The sequence below is a fragment of the Saccoglossus kowalevskii genome, chromosome 1 (assembly GCF_978046115.1).
Source record: "Saccoglossus kowalevskii chromosome 1, keSacKowa6.1, whole genome shotgun sequence".
NCBI lineage: Eukaryota > Metazoa > Hemichordata > Enteropneusta > Harrimaniidae > Saccoglossus > Saccoglossus kowalevskii.
This window is the reverse complement of record NC_140641.1, coordinates 36,896,583-36,920,197: the sequence shown is the minus strand read 5'-3', so window position 1 is coordinate 36,920,197 and position 23,615 is coordinate 36,896,583. Positions and strand designations below refer to the sequence as shown.

The following is a 23,615-nucleotide window of genomic DNA, read 5'->3' as shown; positions in this document are numbered from 1 at the left end:
AAAACATACATGTACCTGGGGTTGAAGACCAAAAGGAGTTGATCTGTATCATGAATGAGTGAGCCGCATACTTCATAGGCAGGAAAAAGCCTCTGGCTGAGATTCACTCACTAACTGATGTGATCGTCTGGTGTTATCATATATTTACATTCAGTTTCTCTATTTCCACACAGGTCCTATTAGTTTTGCTCTTTATATGTCTGATGCCGAAGTGCAACAGTTTCTCAGATATGCTCTTAGTTCTGATATTCTTATGAAAAGAAAAAATGTTGGTTATCATATTGTATACAAAGATGGGGTAAGTTATTCCTACAAGCAATCATACAGATTTGCCCTTAACGCTTTCAAAAGTATGCAAAACCACAACAAAGTATCACAGACTGTATGAGGTTATTTGAAAGAAACACAAGGTATATGAAAGTTTAGCATAGTGGAGGTCACTATGTCTGCATTTTGTCTGATGGAGATGGAACTTCACTGTGCATTCAATTACATGTATGTCAGCCATCTTGGAAATTAAGATAATTCATCCTAATAAGGATAGATACTGATACCCTAGTGGAAGCCATGCATATACAGTTATGTCACACGCAGTGTTCTCTCTAGGCTTTTCAAACACAGTGATTTTGCCATGCTTTGCCATGCAAATGATGTGTTTGAATTTTACGAAATAAAGTAAAAAATAATATGCAAATTACTAGTAGATATTTGAATTATGCAAATCCCATGCTTTGATATTCAGCTTCGGGGAACTCTAAGAGACACATACATTTTTCACTGGTATTAAATTTCAATATTTTGATTGCATATTTATTAGGTTTTCCATTGAAATGATGTCTTCTATTGTAATTTGCCTTATTCACATGGATTTTATTTAGCAAATCAGTGAAATTAAAATACAACGAATAATTTATGACTTTACTGTAGGATTTACAATGGTGTACATTTATTCAAAATTTCATAATATAAAACAATGTTTCTTTTCTTGATTCATTTCAGCAATTTTATCCTGTTAATTTCCTTCGTAATGTAGCAATGAAACAAGTGAACACTCCATATGTGTATCTATCTGACATTGATTTTCTACCTATGTATGGTCTATATGAATATCTTAAAAAAGCTATTGGTATGATGGACATGTCTAAAGCCAATAAAGTAAGTTATTAGTCCCTGTGGGAGGTTGTCAGTTGTTACATAATGTATGTTTTTGGGGTTCCATAAGTTCCAAATTTGTTTAAGCCATGGATGCCTTGACCAATTTTGTTTTAAGTTGATACAAAGACAAGTCGTATTGGGAGACACATGCTTGTTTATCATCCTGTTGAACTTTGTCCAACTGGTGGCCAATTTATTCAAACATGAACATTTCATCAACATTCCTGGAGTGATTTCATTCAGTATTGGTATTGACATTGAGTTATTGATAGATATCACATGGACTGTCAGGGTTTTTTTTAGAAAAAAACTGCTAGAGGGAGCACTTCTAATTCTAAGTTAAATGGAGCATTGTAAGGCTTCCTTGGGGCCAAAATTACTATCAGACAGGTCACAGTTGAAGACTGTGTGGCCACATGTGATCCCTGGTCAATCAGAATTTTATGGTAGCCAGAAGATCTGCTCCCCTGGGTAAGGGGGTGCATGGCCATAGCATGAGGGCACTGCGCCCCTGTTCCCTTGTTTAAAAAAATCCCTGGACTGTCATTTCAATGATTTGTTATATTTATTTTTTCTATCACAATTGTAATTGACAATTTTTTTTCCCTTTCACAAAACAAGCTTACACAGTTTTCTCCATATTTTTTTTAAAAAAAATCAGCAAGAATTGTGGATACAAGTTTCTGTTTGAGGGCTTTTCCCGAATCAAAAATAAATGGAAATCTTTAGTGTATGGCCTTCCTGTTAGTATGGCCTGAGTCAATAATAACAAAATCAATATGTTTATTTTTTATTCCCGTCTACAGGCCTTGATTGTTCCTGCCTTTGAAACCTTGCGATATCGCTTGACATTTCCTAAATCTAAGGCAGAGCTGCTCACAATGTTGGATATGGGAAGTTTGTACACTTTTAGATATCATGTATGGCAAAAAGGACATTCACCAACTAATTTTGCCAAATGGAGGACTGCGACCACTCCATACAAGGTGAGTAATGTACAACTTCAAGGGTAGATAGAGGGCATGCAACATACAGGGTGACATGCAATGAATACACTGTTGATTACAAGAAACCTTATTAAACCACAAATGTCTTAAAAAAATACTAACAAGTGAGTCAGTTAGTCAGTAAACGAAAAATGACCAAATGGTGGCTATTTTATTGTTGAAAAATCGTCAAAATAAACCATTTCTTCCATTCCGGAACCAGCTCTTAGTTGTGTATGGATGGAATTTGTTCAGACTTGGTATATTGGACATGAAACCTTGATAAACATCAATTTTTAGTCCCCGTTCGGACGCAGTCCGAAAACGGGGACTTATGTTTTGCCCTGTGTGCGTCCGTGCGTCCGTGATCACCTGTATCTCGAACATGCATGGACCGATTAAGTTCAAACTTCACTCATACATCACACATTATATGGGACATATGCACATGCATTTTTTTCATGATCCGATTAACGATAGCCGAATAGCGGCCATTTTAAGGCCGAAAATGCATCAAAATCGCACATTTTCACCATTCCGGACCCGGATCTCAGTTATGCATGGACGGATTTTGTTCAAATTTGGTACATACATTAAACATAATAGGACCTTGATGCACGTCATTTTTTTTTTTGGATCGGGTTCGAAATGGCCGACTGGCGGCCATTTTGTTTTAAAGAATTCAGTTCTGGATCCGTATCTGAGACATGCTTGGATTGATCGAGTTCAAACTTCACACACACAAGATACATCATGTCACAAATATGTATGTGCATTTGTTTCATGATCTCATTAACGATAGCCAAATGGCAGCCGCTTTAAGGCCGAAAATGCATTGAAATCGCACATTTTCACCATTCCGGACCCGGATCTCAGTTATGCATGGACGGATTTCATTCAAATTTGGTACATACATTAAACATAATAGGACCTTGATGCACGTCATTTTTTTTTTCGGATCAAGTTCGAAATAGCCGACTGGCGGCCATTTTGTTTTAAAGAATTCAGTTCTGGATCCGTATCCGAGACATGTCTGGATTGATCAAGTTCAAACTTCACACACACAAGGTACATCATGTCACAAATATGTATGTGCATTTGTTTCATGATCTCATTAACGATAGCCAAATGGGGGCCGCTTTAAGGCCGAAAATGCATTGAAATCGCACATTTTCACCATTCCGGACCCATATCTCAGTTATGCATGGATGGATTTTGTTCAAATTTGGTACATACATTAGACATAATAGGACCTTGATGCACGTCATTTTTTTTTCGGATCAAGTTCGAAATAGCCGACTGGCGGCCATTTTGTTTTAAAGAATTCAGTTCTGGATCCGTATCCGAGACATGTCTGGATTGATCAAGTTCAAACTTCACACACACAAGGTACATCATGTCACAAATATGTATGTGCATTTGTTTCATGATCTCATTAACGATAGCCAAATGGGGGCCGCTTTAAGGCCGAAAATGCATTGAAATCGCACATTTTCACCATTCCGGACCCATATCTCAGTTATGCATGGATGGATTTTGTTCAAATTTGGTACATACATTAAACATAATAGGACCTTGATGCACGTCATTTTTTTTTTTCGGATCAAGTTCGAAATAGCCGACTGGCGGCCATTTTGTTTTAAAGAATTCAGTTCTGGATCCGTATCCGAGACATGTCTGGATTGATCAATTTCAAACTTCACACACACAAGGTACATCATGTCACAAATATGTATGTGCATTTGTTTCATGATCTCATTAACGATAGCCAAATGGGGGCCGCTTTAAGGCCGAAAATGCATTGAAATCGCACATTTTTACCATTCCGGACCCATATCTCAGTTATGCATGGATGGATTTTGTTCAAATTTGGTACATACATTAAACATAATAGGACCTTGATGCACGTCTTTTTTTTTTTCGGATCAAGTTCGAAATGGCCGACTGGCGGCCATTTTGTTAAAGAATTCAGTTCTGGATCCGTATCCAAGACATGTCTGGATTGATCAAGTTCAAACTTCACACACACATGGTACATCATGTCACAAATAGATATGTGCATTTGTTTCATGATCTGCTTAACAATAGCGGAATGATGGCCAATTTAAGGCCGAAAATGCATCAAAATCACGTATTTTCACAATTCCAGAACCGGATCTCAGTCATGCATGGATGGATTTTGTTCAGATTTAGCACAATGTGTTGTACATATGCAGGTGCATTTCGGTCATGATCTGCTTTGAATGTATATGTCACTCAAATATGAACGGAACGGGGACATGTCATTGACAATGACTTGTGTTTTTCAGATTAGATTCAAAATGGCTGATTGGCAGCCATTTTGTTTTAATGAATGTGGTATCAGAGCTGTATCTCTGACATGCTTTGGTTGATCATGTTCATATTTTATATATACATCATATCAGTACATCTCCCACACATATGTCGTGCAGTATTGCTTCAGCTTCACGTAAACAAAAGGAAGCTTTGCTACAATGTGACATCGTCTTCACTTCGGTATAGATTCGTGTCAGCTTCATTTTAGCTTCAAATACATTTTGCCTCATTTCTCCAGTTAAAAGTAAATTATTTGATGATCTGCTTCAAAAATCTGGGATTAATTGTGTGTCATAAACAACAACAAATCTAGTACAGTATACATTTCACCAAACATCACAGCATTCTCATCGACCTACCTGATTGAGATGAGTGGAGAATTTCCGCTCTATTTTAAACCATGCAAACTTGCATGTATTGCTCAAGTTTGTTTCATATTTACATGTATATCTTTTTGAATTTGGAGTGAGTCCCAATCTAAAATTCCAGCATGTTCTGTTTGTAGCAGTTATAATTATATACATGCAATATGAAACTTTGACAACAAACACACAAAAGACACACACAAAAAATTAAATTTATGGGAAGCGTGCACAGTCACAATTCATAACTGAAAATCCAAATAATTACTAGATCAGTTCAATGCTAGAAAGAAAACTGACTTGTTAGGATTATGATCCGACTTTACTAGTAAAATGTAAGAATAAATATTCCAAATGTGTGGAGGAATACATTAACAATCATTCTTGCCTATCACTAACTTTATTCCTTTGAAAACTGTAAAATATTTGAGGTTTTTTCAGCCAGTGGTTTCTCTATGGAAGCATTTGCTTAACAATTGTACTCTTTTGTCTTCTCATGCTTACATACACAAATCCTTATCAATCTGTTTTTGTTCAGGCCAAATTTGATTGGCCTACGCACACTCAGATATACCGTAAAATATGTAATAGAAGTGGCATCTCTAATATAAGTCACACCCTATCTTTTTAAACAATTGTGAACCAAACATTCACAATTTCTCATATGTGTAGATGCTCTAATAGAAGCAACATCCTCTCTGTTGCATTGTACCATTTTAATAGAAGCCACAGCTTTTAATACAGATTTTACAGTACACTGAACAGAAACGGCTCAAATTTTGGAAGGGAGGCTAATTCTATAAAAATTATCATATAACAGAATATATTTTTGTTTTGTCTTATTTGATTGTAGGTGCAATGGGAGTCAGATTTTGAGCCATATGTTGTTGTGAAAAAAGACTCTCCTTTGTATGATACAAGATTTGTTGGATTTGGATGGAACAAAGTCTCTCATATTATGGAAATAGATGCACTAGGGTAAGTTGTCATGGAAACCTGAACCATCGACATTAATTATGATAACTGTAATGAATGCAAATAATTTAAAGCGCTGCTATGGCTCCATCCAACTCGTTCCACATTTGCTTGTATTAGAAGGGTAATTAATATAAACTACCTTGGGTATGGCGTTTTTTGGGACTACTTTATTGTTGGCATCAGAATACATACTGTTGTAATGGTGTTATATGTCACCTGATCACCCAAGTGAATTGATATGTAAAAAGTAGTACCGTTGGTGTAACTGAAAATGACGGAATAAACAAGAAGTTAAACTTGCAAGCTCTTTGGTTTCTTTGATGTTTCGTGTGTTCCTGAGTCAACACATCACAGAAACACAGCTAAACCAAAAAATGCGTTCATTGTATATTGTATCAACAAAATGTAACTTATAACACACTTCTGTCATTTAGATGAATAAAGAATAAAAGAGAAGTCAATTTATTCAGCAATTATCATGTGATTATTTTTTGTGTTTTTAGATATGAATTCATCGTTCTTCCAAACGCCTTTATGATCCATATGCCACATGCCCCTAGCTTTGATATTGCCAAGTTTAGATCCAGTGAACAATATAGAGAGTAAGTACATACGATTGTTACTACATATCATTGTGATGCAGTGTATCTATGCATCCACTCACTTCATTTGTGAAAATATAGCCACAGGATACACTTTGTCACTTGTGAAAATAACTTATCCCATGTATCCCACAAATGTCAGGTTGAGGCCATGGCATTCTGTCATATTATTATACAAATGTCATCATATATGTATGGGCTATAAGTATAATCATGTGAGTAGTCATGCTGTTTTCTGTTTCCATGGCTACACTTATGGTCAGCATCTTTTGAATGTCACAAAGGTGAAATCCCTCATAGAGTAGAGGTTACAGGTACTAAGTCCTAAAGTCAAAGCCATGGTTTGAACCCAGTTTGATCAACTTTTTAGCTCCGCTGTCGACTCTGTCGAGCGAAGCTTATCATATGAGTGATTGTCCGTCGTCGTCAATGTTTTGCTTTTTCGACTTCTTCTTGAAAACTACAAGCCGAAATGCTTTGATACTTGGTGTATATGTACCTTGGGTAGACCTCTCTTAGGTTTGTTTATTTCATGTTGATATTTTCAATTCTCTAATTTTGGTGAATATTTTTGTCATTTTTGTTATATGTGATATTTTCGACTTCTTGTTAAAAACCGCAAGTCCAATTGCTTTGATATTACATATATAGGTACTACATGTGAATCTCTCTCAGATTTGTTCCTTTTGTAATGATATCTTCAATTCTCTAATTTTGGTGAATATTTTTGTCATTTTTGGTAAAAAGTGATATTTTTGACTTCTTGTTAAAAACCGCATGTCCAATTGCTTTGATATTACATATATAGGTACTACATGTGGACCTCTATCAGATTTGTTCATTTCGTGATGATATCTTCAATTCTCTAATTTTGGTGAATATTTTTGTCATTTTTGGCAAAAAGTGATATTTTCGACTTCTTGTTAAAAACCGCAAGTCCAATTGCTTTGATATTACATATATAGGTACTACATGTGACCCTCTCTCAGATTTGTTCATTTTGTGATGATATCTTCAATTCTCTAATTTTGGTGAATATTTTTGTCATTTTTGGTAAAAGTGATATTTTCAACTTCTTGTTAAAAACCAAAAGTTCAATTGCTTTGATATTACATATATAGATACTACATGTAGACCTTTCTCAGATTTGTTCATTTTGTGATGATATCTTCAATTCTCTAATTTTGGTGAATATTTTTGTCATTTTTGGTAAAAGTGATATTTTCAACTTCTTGTTAAAAACCAAAAGTCCAATTGCTTTGATATTACATATATAGGTACTACATGTGGACCTCTCTCAGATTTGTTCATTTTGTGATGATATCTTCAATTCTCTAATTTTGGTGAATATTTTTGTAATTTTTGGTAAAAAGTGATATTTTTGACTTCTTGTTAAAAACCAAAAGTTCAATTACTTTGATATTACATATATAGATACTACATGTAGACCTTTCTTCAATTCTCTAACTTTGGTGAATAATTTTGTCATTTTTGGTACAAAGTGATATTTTCGACTTGTTAAAAACTGTAAGTCCGATTGCTTGGATACTATACATATTGTTCATTTTTACCTTGCCCGTACCATCAAAGATGGAAGGGAAAGGTATATTAAGGGAAAAATTTTGTCCGGCGTTGCCGTCATCGTCGTCGTTGTCGTCGTCGTTAATAATTGTTATTGTGTGCATGATAACTTTACTAATTCTATTCCAAACTTCATCAAACTTGGTCACCTTGTTCATCAGTATAAAGTCTTCCCTGAGTTTGAACAACAGATGTCCTGTATGAAAATATCATGCAAAAATTGAGAAAAACTGATAAAATATTTTGACTGTTTCTACTTGACTGATCACTGGTGATACACATCAAAGGTCACTGATCTCAGTGGAAATATGCATTGTTGTATGTGTTCAATGAAGCAAATGATTTATCTTGTAATAATATCCTTGGTAATGTATCTCAGAATCCCTTACTGGGTTTCAAAACCAACTCATGGAGAGATTGCACAGTCTGATACACATTTGCAAACCTACCAATAAATCTTTACTGAAAACAAGATGTCAGAAAATCAATATAAGCACTGCTATGAACTGGGTGCCAAACTTTGATCAAGATCTGAAGCTAATAGAAAATCTGTTTAGTTCAAAGTTATCAAATCAAAAACAATACATAAAAAATACATAAAAAGCAAAACATTTCATCCACATTTTAAAAAGAAAATTGTTCTAAAATATATGTATTCTGTATTTGACAAACAGTTCATTCGACAAATGAAAACTCACAGGAGTATGTTTCAGCTATTAGAACAGAATGATAGAGTTTTTATAATACTAGTTTAAAAACTCACTTCAAACAAAGATTGCAGTGTTTGAAGATGTAGGTTCTCAGGAGGCAACAGTACTGTTGACTTCTCTCTCCACTGGACACCAACTAACTATTTAAGTTGATTTGCATACAAAGCAGAGCTTGCAACATGATAGCTATTCATAAAGGGTGTTTTTTTTTTTTTACTTTTCATATAATACAGTAGTCACACAATGAGACAGTTCATATTTGTCTCAGTAAATCATTAATTTTTGACAGACACCTGTACAAAATACTTGGACAAAAGCCAGCTAAGATTTTCTGTTATCTTGCATGTTTTATGAATCTATTCACGTCTAAATGCAGCACTTTTTTTTTGCAATGAGGCATTTGTTTTTATACTAAAATATCTGAATTACTTTGAATAAAGCTGGAAATTATGTCCCTTAAAATAATTAAACAAATAAGGCACAAATGTTTTTGTAAGATATTTACATCTTTAAAGGACATTCGGTAGACTGATTCCCCACTGTTAGTTCAACCCCAAAACTTTTTTTGTATTCAAAATTAATTATGACAATGTATATTTATATTGAAACAATCTATGTTAAAGGGAATTATATTATATAACAAAGGGCAAGGTCACCAGAGTTCAACTATGTTCTAATGATGTCTTCAGTTCTTTAATTGAAATGTGCATTGCTAACAGCGGAGCTATCTCAGCCGATAGGATGCTTGTTCAATATTCAGAAAGAACTCAGAACTGCTTGATATTGTAAAAATCTGCAAATTGCTGATCTACATATACAGGGATCAAAAACTATGGTGATTACAATCTGCTTTTAATAATCCTGCTGGAAAGCAAGATATGACACATTGATATTTAGATAAACTATTGATAGCACAGTTACACAGTAAAATAGTCAATGTGTACATTTCATGTAAAGATATGAAGTTTTTCACAAAATGTTTTTTGTTTTGGGGCATAATATTGCAGACTAGATCTAACACAAAATGGCTTTCGTTTTTGGGGTAAAACTTATGGATTGACTTCTGTGTGTCTGTGTGTGTGCAGGTGTTCAAACAATATCACACACATGCTGGGACTGATCAAGTTCATTCTTCACAACTACATCAGACATATTATTGGACTTAAGCACATGCTTTTGTTCTATGGACTGATTCGTGATGGCCGATTGGCAGCCATTTTATGGCCGAAAATGCATTCAAATCACAAACTTTCACCCTTCTGGAACCAGATCTCAGTCATGCATGGACAGAATTGGTTCAGACTTGTTATATATGTTGAACATAATGAGACCTCAATGCACATTTTATTTTTCGGATTGGTTTCAAACTAGCTGACTGACAACCATTTTGTTTTAAAGAATCCAGTTCCAGATACATATATCTAACATGCCTGAAGTGATCAAGTTAAATTTCACCATATACATCAAACAAATTCAAGCATTTTTGTCACCATCAAATAAAAATTATTGACTGCAAGAGGGAGCATTGCAATTCATGGCATGAGGGCGCTGCGCCCCTGTTCCTTTGTTTAAAAATATCCCTTGGTGGACATCTTGTTTTAAATGAAAGTAGATCCACAGAGCAATATCTCATACATGTCTGGACCATTCAAGTTTAATCTTCACACATACATCACATATTATACAAACTCACTATGTTATTGACATTAACTTGTTGTTTTTTTATTCACAGATGTTTGAAGATACTTAAAACTGAGTTCCAGAAAGACATGTCTAAGAGGTATGGATTCAAAGCTCTCAAGTATGTCTCAATGGATAAGTAACGCAAGCTGGGTTGTCTGGTTGGATTGGGTCAACTCTGTGTTTCTGTTACGACTATACAACATCACATTTTACTTTGATAACCCTGGCATGCTGTATAAAACACACATGGCAAGCAAAGGTGTTACAAAATCGTGACAGTTCAGTGTTACTTAGATCTCAAGACAAATGGGATGAAAATGGTGGAACAAAAATGAATGCACGAAAACAAAAAGTCAGATCAAGAGCATGTGACAATAGCAACATGACTGCTACCAGTACTGCCACTCTCGCATGATTATAGATTATGCAGCCAGACACCAAAGTTCAGATCAGCTGTTGACCACTTATATAAATGGGCTCAGGCAATTAGATTGGTGAATACTAAATAGTTAAATATTGTGTTCCTGACTTCCAGCATGATTGTCATTTGTTGACTTTGGAAGTAGTACTCAACTGAACTTTTTAGCTCCGCTGTCGACTTTGTCGAGCGGAGCTTATCATATGAGTAATTGTCCGTCATCATCCAAGTCAATGTTTTACTTTTTCGACTTCTTCTTGAAAACTACAAGCCTGAATGATTTGATACTTGGTGTATATGTACCTTGGGTAGACCTCTCTTAGGTTTGTTCATTTCATGTTGATATCTTCAATTCTCAAATTTTGGTGAATATTTTTGTCATTTTTGGTAAAAAGTGATATTTTCGACTTCTTGTTAAAAACCGCAAGTGCAATTGCTTTGATATTACATATATAGGTACTACATGTGGACCTCTCTCAGATTTGTTCATTTTGTAATGATATCTTTAATTCTCTAATTTTGGTGAATATTTTTGTAATTTTTGGTAAAAAGTGATATTTTCGACTTATTGTTAAAAACCAATAGTTCAATTGCTTTGATTTTACATATATAGATACTACATGTAGACCTTTCTCAGATTTGTTCATTTTGTGATGATATCTTCAATTCTCTAATTTTGGTGAATATTTTTGACATTTTTGGTAAAAAGTGATATTTTCGACTTCTTGTTAAAAACTGTACGTCCGATTGCTTTGATATTACATATATAGGTACTACATGTGGACCTCTCTCAGATTTGTTCATTTTGTGATGATATCTTCAATTCTCTAATTTTGTTGAATATTTTTGTAATTTTTGGTAAAAAGTGATATTTTCGACTTCTTGTTAAAAATCAAAAGTTCAATTGCTTTGATATTACATATATAGGTACTACATGTAGACCTTTCTCAGATTTGTTCATTTCATGATGATATCTTCAATTCTCTAATTTTGGTGAATATTTTTGTCATTTTTGGTAGAAAGTGATATTTTCGACTTCTTGTTAAAAACTGTAAGTCCAATTGCTTTGATACTATACATATTGTTTATTTTCTAATGATGTCTTCAGTTCTTTAATTGAAATGTGCATTGCTAACAGCGGAGCTATCTCAGCCGATAGGCTGCTTGTTCTGGATATGTTACCATGGTGTTACCATGACCACCAAAATAAATGTTCATTGAACTCATTGCGAGAAGGCGTGAACTTTGGGAATTCGCAGCATTGATCTTGCCAACGAGACATACACTATTCTATCAGGCGTTAGTGAGGGCATGTCAGGCTATTACCTCATGTACCAAATAAATCATTTTCTGTTAACTGCACAATCTTACCTTATACATGGAATCAAATGTTTAAACAAGACAAACAAAGGTTATAGCATTAGAATGGTATAAAAACATCGCACAGAAATTGACAAACACTGAAGTATTTGTATGGTATTTTCACAATTAATGATGTGAATTGATGATGGTCAATTTTGATAAAGGGTATTTCAGTGACATATTCCTCTAAATCACCCTGGTCTTGTTGCCATGGTTTTATATCAAACTCAAACTGTCCAATTAACTCTCACCTCTCTTTCTCATTATTAACAATGCCAACAAATATAAAAATTTCAGGTATTGTTACATTTGTTACACTATTCAACTTTAAATTCACGATTCACCAGTATAATTTAAAAAACACAAATCCATCATTCAAATTTCACAAAACACAAAATGAAGATTTAGATTTTTGATATTATCCTACATATTTTGACTAATTTGGCATAATTTTTTATTGGCTATAAATTTCATTAAGATTTTTGAAAACTGGGGGATTATTTGGGAAAGGTGACACAAGTTGGCAGGTAAAGGGTGAAATTGTTCCTGACATCAGACTGACTTCAGGCTTATCAACTTTGTTGTGGAATTCCATGGGATTTTCCTGTGCTAAGGTCAGTGCAGGTAAAACCTGTAAGTCAAATAAAAACAACCTGAAATGAAAATATCATCACTAAAATGTTTAGAACAAATCAGTAATACTCAAAGATGTAAATCAAATGCCTAATAAGATATTTATTTATACAACGATTGGAAACAAGACTGAGCTTTAAAGGGCCATGGTCATTGTGTAGCACACATTTAAATGTTGTGTTATATGTTGCATGGGACTCACATGGTGATTCTCAACTATCACTGGTCCTCAAATAAAGTAGTTCTCAACCTTTGACCTATGTAAACAGCTATTCATGCTACGATTCATAATTTGAAATTTATTACAGACATGTGATCAAATTTGTTTACATTAAACAATCAGGTGCTTGTTATATTTATTTGTTATTAATTATTTTGAATATTTTTAGAATGTAAGTGACCAGTTATTAGATTCATTTGTATTTTTGTAAAATTTATTTAATTATGATTGTGATTGCATTACAGATTTTATTTAAAATTGGTTTGACCAACCTTTGTCTAGTTTCATAATAAATATGTTTTTGTATAAAGGCCAAACATGGTGGAAAATAATTACAATAGTGTTTAATGCATGTGTAATTTTGTTCATTTCTTTTATTGAACGTACCTATTGATAAATCAGCTGATATACAAAGTTTGCAATGTAAACAACAAATACTATGATTTCATTTTGGTCTAGGCAATACTTTGGCTATACAACTGTATGGTAACGTATTTGCTCTATTAGAAGTGCCTCTCTTGTAGAGATGTATGTACTACCGTAATATCAAAGGCACTTAAAATGTTTAATAGAATTTTCATTTAAGCATTTCTGTCTCATAAATATAAAACATAGGCTTCTTATAGAAGTATTAATACCAATGTTTATATTTCCACAGATATTAATGTGTATTCATCATATATTTTTATTGAGCAAAAATATTTATATATTGGTTTGATAGCTGAAAATTATGTTTGTGTCAATTTCTGTGTATATGAGATTGAAAGCAATGTTTGTGGTTTCGCAATTCACATTGAGTATATATGTGTTTTGAGGTTTGTATGAGATGGTGTTTGTGTGTAGAGGTAACAATGGTGAACACAGTTACTGTAGTTATTTCACCAAAGCCCTGCGGTATAACGGCAGAGTACAGCAGGCTAATTTACCTGTTATAGGACAAAGGCTTTGTTTTTTAAAGGCTTAATTATAGTATAAGTATAAGTGGTGCTTTGTGTTATGTATATTTATATTTATATTGATGTTTAATTATGTGTGTTTACAATTATGTATTTTTGTCTTCATTATTCATCTCAACCGAACTCAAACCCAGGTGTGATAGCACTACATATTTTACGCCTATTTTATTTTTAAAGATCAGCGTTTTAATAATTGCCAGTTTTGAAGACCAGATTATATTTTCTGTTTATCTTAAGCCTAGAATGTACTCAAGACCTTTTCTATAATCTCTGGGAACAATATTTAGTATTTTTCATTAACATCCAGGTATTTTAACCACCTGATAACTATCACCGGTGAAAACTGTCAAAACTCTTAAAAACTTTATTGGGCTAGTTGTTGAGACTATCCTGCACAGTGTAACAAGACTACCTACCTCTACATGTGAGTTGATTGAATTTGTACTTTTTTCTCAACTTGTTTGACTAGTGTTCAAAATACTTCTTGTTTACCAAATTGTTCTCATTATTCAAAATAAAATATGTTTAATGCATAAATATAACGGTGATAAAATATGTTAATGACAAATAATTTTTTATTATTATATTCCATAAAAACTGCCCTTAAAAATACATTTTTTGGCCATTTTCTCAAAATATAGTTGTTCAAACATTGAATATTGTCTTGAGCCTTTTGCATAAATCATGTCTACCTAAATAAAACAAGTTAACTTACCATTTGTCCTTATTTGGAATTTGTACATTATGCTAATTTGATTCTAATCTATTTATCCTTATTTGGAATTGTACATTATGCTAATTTGATTCTGATCTCTTTATCCTTATTTGGAATTGAGTTAAACTTATCCACTGTATTATCCTATTGTAAGTCCAAGTTTACTATCAATGCGAATTTCTAAATAATTATCCCTGAAAAATGGAAATAGTTGTCAGAGAAATAAGTTAAAAACATTTGAAGATGTGTGACCTTTAAAAGTACTACAGGGAGCTAGGATTTGCTAGCAGGTTATGAGTTGTGAAAATTATCACACACGTTGTAATTGATCATGATTTACCCTCCTATATTACAATCTCAATTTTGTATTGCAATTTTGCTTATAATAATAATAAACATATTTTTATTAACTTTATATTAAATTGTATTGCATTGATTTCTTCATTCATTCACTTTCAATTAATAACAAACTTTGGTCATTAACTGACGCACATGGTAAACCAAATACATATGTGTGTGTGTGTGTACATGCATTATCAGGGGGAGCTCTTTAGGTAGTGATTTTCAGAAAACTGCTGCCATCACACGGTCAATGATTGGTTTTGCACAGCGCCAATGAGTGTCTTAAAAGTCATGCATTTTGTAAAATGAGACATCTCTGGGGTATTGGGGGTGAATTGCATATGCAAGCCTAATCGCCTGTAGGACCAGATGATACAGCTAGTTAAGTGAGCTTGTCCTTGGTATGGCAGATGAACATCTGAGTGTGAGTGCCCCTGATCCCCAGCACATGTGGCTTGTAGGAGGTAGCTGAGGAGTCAAATACTAAAGGCAAAGAATACATAGTTCACTCATATAACATGTTATCATATGTTATTATGTGAGTGGTAGGTGGAATGTACCGCCGACTGACTAACTATGTTGATCCTACTTTAGGTAATTTTTTATTATCCAAGAAACGTCCCGGGCGCCTGTGGTGTAAACCAGAGTTGTTTTACTTAAATTTAATAAGTTCAAACCTTCGTATTGCATCAATAACATAACATGGTGACCGCGGCTGTTCAAGTTAGAAGAAAAGTGATACCCAAGTAGCTGAAAATTGGCATAAGTTGACTTCTGACCCACGAACATTTGCAAGTTCCGTTCAAGACAAAAAAACATAAACTCCCTACCATGAACTGGGAATCTGATAACCTAAGAGTCATTCAGTTTATTCAAACAGCGTATAGTGCTTTATTTCGTCGTGAAAAATGTGAAAGACAAAGAAAATGCTAATATCTTGCAGGCGACAGGGGAAGAAGGATTACGTAAATTCAATAGTTGGGACCTGTCAAGTGATGACAAGTCAAAACCAGAGGTAATATACAAGAAATTTCAAGAGTAAATTGAACCAGCCAAGAATTTCAGAATTAGTCAACTCAAATTAACCACATTGAGACATAAACCTGATGAATCTCTTGATTCGTTTGTTAGTAAAAACTGCTAGCTAATAAGTGTGACTTTGAACAGAAGGAGCGAATAATTGAATTAATTATTGCCGCTACACCAATACCAGAATTCCAGAAAGAGCTACTAGCAAAGCCTAAGATATAAACATTGGATGAAGCAATTGCCCTCGGAAGGAATTATAAAGCTGCCAATGCTCACTTATCTGCACTAAAGTCTATGGAACAACCAACCACATCTAAAACAGTTGAGGTTGTAAAGTCAGCAAAACGAACACACAAGGAATGCAGAAATTGTGGTTTAACTCATCAGCAGAGAAAGTGTCCAGCTTTTGGCCAAATATGCAAGAAATGTGGAAAGCGAAACCACTGGGCAAGAAAGTGTCAGTCTTCAGCCAAAAGTGGAGAAACAAATAAGAAATGTGAAAAGAAAATACATGAGGTAAGGACAGATTATGAGTATGACAGTGCTGAGAATTATGGGTTTGATGAATGCACAAGAGGTGAGAACAGATTATGAGTCTGACAGTGCTGAGAATTATGGGTTTGATGAATGCACAAGAGGAATGAAAGACAAATTCGCAGTGATCAAGATTAGCACAACACGGACAGAAACTCCTCAAAGCAAAGATTGACACCGGAGCTCAAGCAAACCTTTTGAATTATACAACATACAGAACACTGTTTGGCCTAGATCATAAGCCGAACTCCTCAGAAGTACGTCTCAGTGGGTATGGAGATACACCTTTTAAGAGTTACAATTCCTGTTGTTGAAACAGGCAAAGAAGAAAGAGATGTAGAATTCTTCATATCAGAGCATGGAAACAACCTATTTGGTTTAAGATTATGCACATGCCTAGGACTTGTCAAATTCCTTTGTGAGGGACGCAAATGCAGAATACGACGCGGAGGAAACTATAGCCTACAGCACCAAAGAGCAGTTAGTAAAGGACAATCCAGATATATTTGAAGGTGTTGGCAAGATAAACACAGACTACAAAATTGAGCTGTCTGATGATGCAACACCTGTAATAAATCCAGCAAGAAGAACACCAGATGCATTGAAAGTACCCTTGAAACATGAACTGGACCGCCTAATACAGCTTGGAATCATCAGGGAAGTGCAAGAACCCAGTGACTGGGTGAACAGCATTTTGTTGGTCACCAAGCCTAACGGATCACTACGCATCTGCTTGGATCCCCGTGAGCTAAATAAGTTCATCAAAAGACGATATCTGATGATATCCTGCCAGACCTAAAGAACACTCAACATTGAATCTATGCAGTGGATATTGAAATATACCACTTGACACAGAATTATAACTGCTAACAACGTTTATTACAATCTTTGGAAGATACTGTTTCACAAGATTGCCTTTCGGTCTGATATCCGAACAAGATGTGTTTCAAGTCGACCTTTATAGAATCTTTGGACAAATAGATAATGTACATTGTCTTAAATTGCCTCTGTGTAAAAAGATTTATATAGGATAAGTACAGCAAAAGAGTTTTAAAATAATAACAAGATATATGTAAGAATGTTTAAATGTTAAATAAATCTTTTTGTTGTGTAAATATAATTGGCAAGGATCTTTGCTTGAGAATATATATGTGAACTGTATATTTTTATTGTTGGATGAAAGTAGAGTCATAATTTTTTGGATGAAGTTTTCTGTGTGTGTGTTATATTTTGGGCAAATCAATAGAAAATGTTCTTCACCTTTAATTGAATTTGTGTCACAGTTATTGCATATTCTTTTGTTTATAGGTTTCTTAAGAAATGAATATCTGTCTTCCTGCACCAAAAGAAAAGCAAGAATAATTATTACAGTCACTCCTCCGGCTTGTCAATTACTTGTCCAAGTTTGTCAAGTTAAGTCCACTCACTGAGCTGCTTAGAAAATTACTGCAGAAAGGTTTAGTGTCTGAATGGTCCGTGAGTCACGATAAAGCATTTGTCAATGACCAGATAAAGCATGTCATGACAAAAGTACCAGTATTGACATACTTTGATGCTAGTAAAGAAATTGTGATCCAGTGTGACGCATCCAGTAAAGGTTTCTGGGCTGTTTTGCTGCAAGATGATAAACCTATTCACTTTGCTTCAAACTAAAGTAACATAGAACGTGAAATGCTAGCTGTTGTTTGGGTAACAAGGTATTTTAAACACTATGTTTTAGGTAGACCCTTTACCATCCATTCTGACCACCAACCTCTAGAGTCGATAGCAAAGAAACAAATCAACACGATGCCAGCCAGACTACAGAGACTAATACTACAGATTCAAGGATATAATTACAACATAAAATATGTGCCAGGGAAAGATGTACCCCTCGCTGACTGTCTATCAAGATGCATAAACACCAAACAAACAACCTTCCAAATACCTGATGTTGACGTACATATATACACGACGTCTCAACAATGAAGTCATTTGTCATTGACCGCATCCGCAAACTCACTGTCCAGTTCTCCAAGCCTTAATTCCATACATCACAAATGGATGGCCTAATTTATAAAAGAGAAAAAACAATGCAATGGCAGCATCGCTCTGAGTTAGCCATCCACAATGGTGTAGTGCTAAAAGGTCATCGAATCATCATCCCAACGGGAATGCGAGACAGAGTACTCCAAATACTCCACAAACAACACCAAGGTATAGAGAAAACACGTCTCAGAGCCAGACAATCAGTATATTGGCCTGGTCTGAATGCAGACATAAAATACATGATAAAAGACTGTAACCAGTGCCTATCAAAGAAGTCATTCAAAACTCCCAGTACAGCCTATCTACATGAACACGATTGGTATGGACATATTCGAGTTTGAAGGCTCCCAATACATTATAATCGTTGATTACTATGCTGGTTATGTTTGGGCATATAAACTACATAACATGACTACCGGTAGTTCAACTGACATTAGCAAGATTGATGAAATATTCTCCAATTTTAGATACCCAAGAGACTTAATATCGGACAATGGGCCACAGCTTATTAGCAGTGAATTTCAAGAATATTGCCAGACTCATCAGATAAGACATACAATCAGTGCACCCTATTACCAACAAGCCAATGGACGCACAGAAAGAAATATATTCACAGTCAAAATTATGCTCAAAAAGACTCTTCAGAAAAGGGAGAAAAACCTGAGAGAAATCCTGACAACATTGAGAGACACTCCCATTACAGCTGATATTCCATCTCCATTTGCGTCAATGTTTCCCAATAGAAAGGTCAAGACCAGTCTCCCATTTCTACAGTATAGACATGATCAGTCTACAAATAGTTATAAGGAGAAGATTGAACAGAGAGCAAATTCTTAGGCATTACACCACTTAAAACAAAATGCCACATTCATTAACAAATTATCTAACAGAAAATACACAGTGCAGACACCTGACAGCACTCAATACCAACACGATCTATCTCACATCAAACCAGCACATGATAGGCCAACTATGGATATGCAAACCAACGATACTGCCAGCAAGTTAAACCAGGAACCACAAGGAATAAAAAACACACCTAACAAAATTAACTCACCTGCCAAAGAAAGACTAAAGAGACATTGCAAACCTACAGCAAAGTATAAGGATTTTGTATTGACATAAACTGTCGAATTTAAAAAGCTCAAATGAGAACTATGTTATTCATTTTCTATTGTGTTTATCGAGTTCCAGAGTTTTAATTTGATTTAATATTTACATGTTCCATGTATGTTTATTGAGAAAACAAACATAATTGTTTCAAATAGAAACTTTTTACATTTTCATCCCTGGACTCTGAATCGGTATTTGAACATTTATTTTCTATAAACACTTCGCAGATAACCATTATTTAGCCTGAGGAGGGGGATGTTATGATATCACATTGTATAGTAACTGTAGTAGTGCGCCCTCTCTTGGCAGAGAGTACTATATCTGTTATGATCTATGACCCAAGCTGTTGGCGGTAGCCATTGCTCTCAGTTTCATTTGATGTTGGTTTACATCAAGTGAAACTGAGAGTTGTTTTACTTGAATTAATGAGTTCAAACCTTTATGCTGCATCAATAACATAACAAACATAATGAATACTTTTACATTACAGAAATACAAGAGTCTCATACTGCAGAAGTCATTCCATATAGGGGCTTTCACATTCAAGACAGATGACTGCACACAAAGAATATATCTTAAACTTACTAGTTAAAATATTTATTGCCAATTAACCAACACAGCTATGAGTACTGCTAAGCGGCAGACACAGTTCGATGTGTACAAGCTCCATGTTTTTCGTGCAAATAATCTCAAAAATGGCCTCAAACATGTCACTAGAGACCATTTTTCATGTTACATAGTATGGTTTTCATTCTAACGATGGAATAAAAATATGTATCCACTTCAATAATTGGCATAAACACTATAATAAAAATCATCCACAAGAAAAAAGTTCCACACACCACCACTTTTTGAACACAACACATTGTTTCTTGGGTTTACTCTACTATCACCAGCCAGTTCATGGAGAGTTATAGCTGTACAGAAACTACTTAAGTTAATAATTTAAAAAAATACTATTTCTGAACCCACTCATTTCTTTCTTCCCATCACTCCTGACCATGTCAGACTTAGCTCACTTGAAGGTCCAGCAAGCCCAGTCCAACCAGGCATAAAAATGGCCGACAAGATCTAGGTAAAAGCTTGTTTTTCCTCTCAAAAAGTGTCTCACTCTCCCCATCATCATGTTTACTGTTCCTTTGATGATTGTAACCATGGTATTCAGATTTGTTTACTATATCTTGAATGCCAGTTGTGTTTAAGGTCCGTTGGAGGACTTTAAGACATTTTTGTGATATTCAAAACAAGAAAGGATATGGGTCCATAGTCACCACTTCTCAACTGGGTGCTGCCTGTTGATCATTCAACGCTTGGGCAGATGCATCAAGGGAATACACAACACAATAGCCAACTTGCTCTAACCACAACAACTAGATTTTATCAGCTGTGCTCTCATGATTCTGCTCAATGAAACAGAAATCAATTTGTTTGCAACCTCGCTCATGAACACCAAGGACTGTTGTTCATATTTCTGATCCCTTGCATGGGATGTACGGGCATGTACTGTTAGTATGGACAACCACGATTGTTACATTCCTTTTTCGCATCATGTTTCCTCTGTACCTCCATTGCTACCTCTCAATATCAACACCATTATGTAACTGATAGCTCCACACTGGCCGAGCCTTAGACAGGTCTCACTTCTTTTATGACTACTGATGGATCACCCATGACAATTAGCAAATTGACTGTGAGCCTGGGCCACCTTTATGTCTTCAAGTTATCTCTTTTATCAGATGAGTACTGAGCTTTCAGTCTCAGGACCATGGATACCATACGCCATGACAACACTGTTCATTTACATTAAGATTAGTGTTCACAGCATCAAGTTCTCAAGTTCATCCTTTCTTTTCTACTATACAGCAGTTGACAAGTTCTTATACTTTTCTCAATCTGCTAATATAACGAGACAAATTCTATCATCAGTACTTTTATGAGTGGTTTAATTCCCAATTCTGAGACACAACCTAGAATCATAGCTCCGTCCTGGTCTATTGTTGCCCGTCATGGAGTCGCTTAAGTATGAATCTTGCGTGACCAGGTCTCTTTAACTCCTACTGGTTGGTCTAGGAAAAAAACATCCCACTCACCTTGGCTTTAGCCTGAAGATGCAGCAATCTGAAAGCCCATCCTCTTTATATGACTAAAACAAAAGCTGTCTGTGCCCAGAGTCTAGCCAAAATAAAAGATCAGTTTTGCTCATGCCAATGTGGGTAACCGCACGGGGTCCCACACAATACATGTACATGATCTGAAGGCCTTTAATGGTCAAACCTCTGGCATTTTATGACATATGGTGATTGATCAACAGCAGGATACTAGAAACATAGAACACATTACACTTGTGGTTTATGTGGGTTCCATCCGACATACACCCATGTGAACTACTAGTATTATTTGGTGAAAATTTGAATACGTGTATATAAATTTACTTCTAGAACGCTATGTCTACACCGTGGCCACAGTCACTTGGGGGCTGAAAATCAATAAATACTAATTAAAAAAAATCATCCGTTTGTTTGTTTTTTTAAATTAGTATTTATTGATTTTCAGCCCCCAAGTGACTGTGACCGTGACATACACAATGAACTTATTTTTAAAAATATGAGAACTTGTGTTCAGAGTCTTGTCTGTCAATAATAGTTTCTACCAATACCAAGTGTCAGACCTTGTACTAAAATGAGCCATTAAACAATTTGTTTTCAACGGCCTTTGGCCAACAACAGTTATACGACAATGCTCTAGTTTCATACCTTACCCCTTCTCATTTTCTGAATACAATATACGTTGCGCCCTCTGTGGCCATGCACATTGACTGCCCATGGACTCGAGTCGGATGACGCAGCAATGAGATTCAGTTTTTCTATTATATATTTTCTATTTTATCGATAAATTGATGATTAAATTAATGGAAAACATTAAATCAACGATTATAACGACAAATCTGAACTGGTTACATTATAGCGCCACCCAGCGGTTTTAAGTTCCTCTGTATTTTGCTAGATGGCACGTGCCCTGACGCATATTTCGTGAAATGGAACAATACAGCGTGTCATCACGTACGCCAAGTTTACTTTATATTTAAACCGCAGTTATCAAAAAAGATTACCAGTGCTAAAATTAACTGGACACGTTTGGGCATAAAATGTATTATTGTTGCGTAGATACAATCACCTCTATCGACAACAAAGAAATCACTGACTATGCAAAATTCATTTTTAACAGCAGAGATATTGCCATGAAAAAAACACCAGCTGCCCCAAAATAATCACACAAGTTCACATTTCTTGTATTGTTTTATTTTTGTTATGTTTTCTTATTGATTTAATTTTCTGTTTTTTTTTACTTTAGTTTGTTGCTTTTTTAGCTAGCTGTTGTTTATTTAAACAACATACTTTATTGTATTATTTTCAAGATCCCAATAAGGACACGGAATCAATAAAGTTACTTATTTACTTACTTACTTACAATATGCCGTTTTCAGATTTGTACTCGAAATGCTGAACGATTCATTTTAACCACGTAAACATACGCGTTTTATTATTTTTATTATTATTCATCATCCAATCATTCTCTTTCTGTGTTATTTGACCTTAAAGTATTACGAGCATTGTAGTACAATCGTTACATAACAAGTACTAAGTATTGTTTTGCCTAAAGAATTTTATCCGCTGTTTCTTGTTGTGTTTTTTCGTAACCAGAACTCTTTCCAACACAATCCACTTGTTCGTGTGCATAGTTTTAATATTTTATTTGGTACTTTACGTGACCTTTCTCGTCCTGGGTGACCTTCTGGTGAGTGAGAAAACAATTCTAGCTATGTGACAGTTCTAAATATAATATTCTAGTGTTCATTCAATATCTGATGTAA

The 23,615-nt window shown here is 34.8% G+C and overlaps 1 protein-coding gene and 1 long non-coding RNA gene across 2 annotated transcripts in view; one reads left to right on the top strand and one right to left on the bottom strand.

The window, feature by feature from the left end:
• LOC100366528 (xylosyl- and glucuronyltransferase LARGE1) overlaps positions 1 to 15,120 on the top strand; it is a 45,112-nt gene extending 29,992 nt beyond the window's left edge. Inside the window, exons 14-19 of the mRNA XM_085501499.1 lie at positions 174 to 298; positions 1,000 to 1,155; positions 1,962 to 2,141; positions 5,694 to 5,818; positions 6,322 to 6,420; positions 10,444 to 15,120. Of these exons, the coding sequence (XP_085357625.1) occupies positions 174 to 298; positions 1,000 to 1,155; positions 1,962 to 2,141; positions 5,694 to 5,818; positions 6,322 to 6,420; positions 10,444 to 10,534 (776 nt within the window). The 3' untranslated portion in view covers positions 10,535 to 15,120. The remainder of the gene's footprint in view (positions 1 to 173; positions 299 to 999; positions 1,156 to 1,961; positions 2,142 to 5,693; positions 5,819 to 6,321; positions 6,421 to 10,443) is intronic.
• Positions 1 to 23,615, bottom strand: part of LOC146750877 (uncharacterized) — a 56,441-nt gene that overhangs the window by 18,105 nt on the left and 14,721 nt on the right. The window lies entirely within an intron of this gene.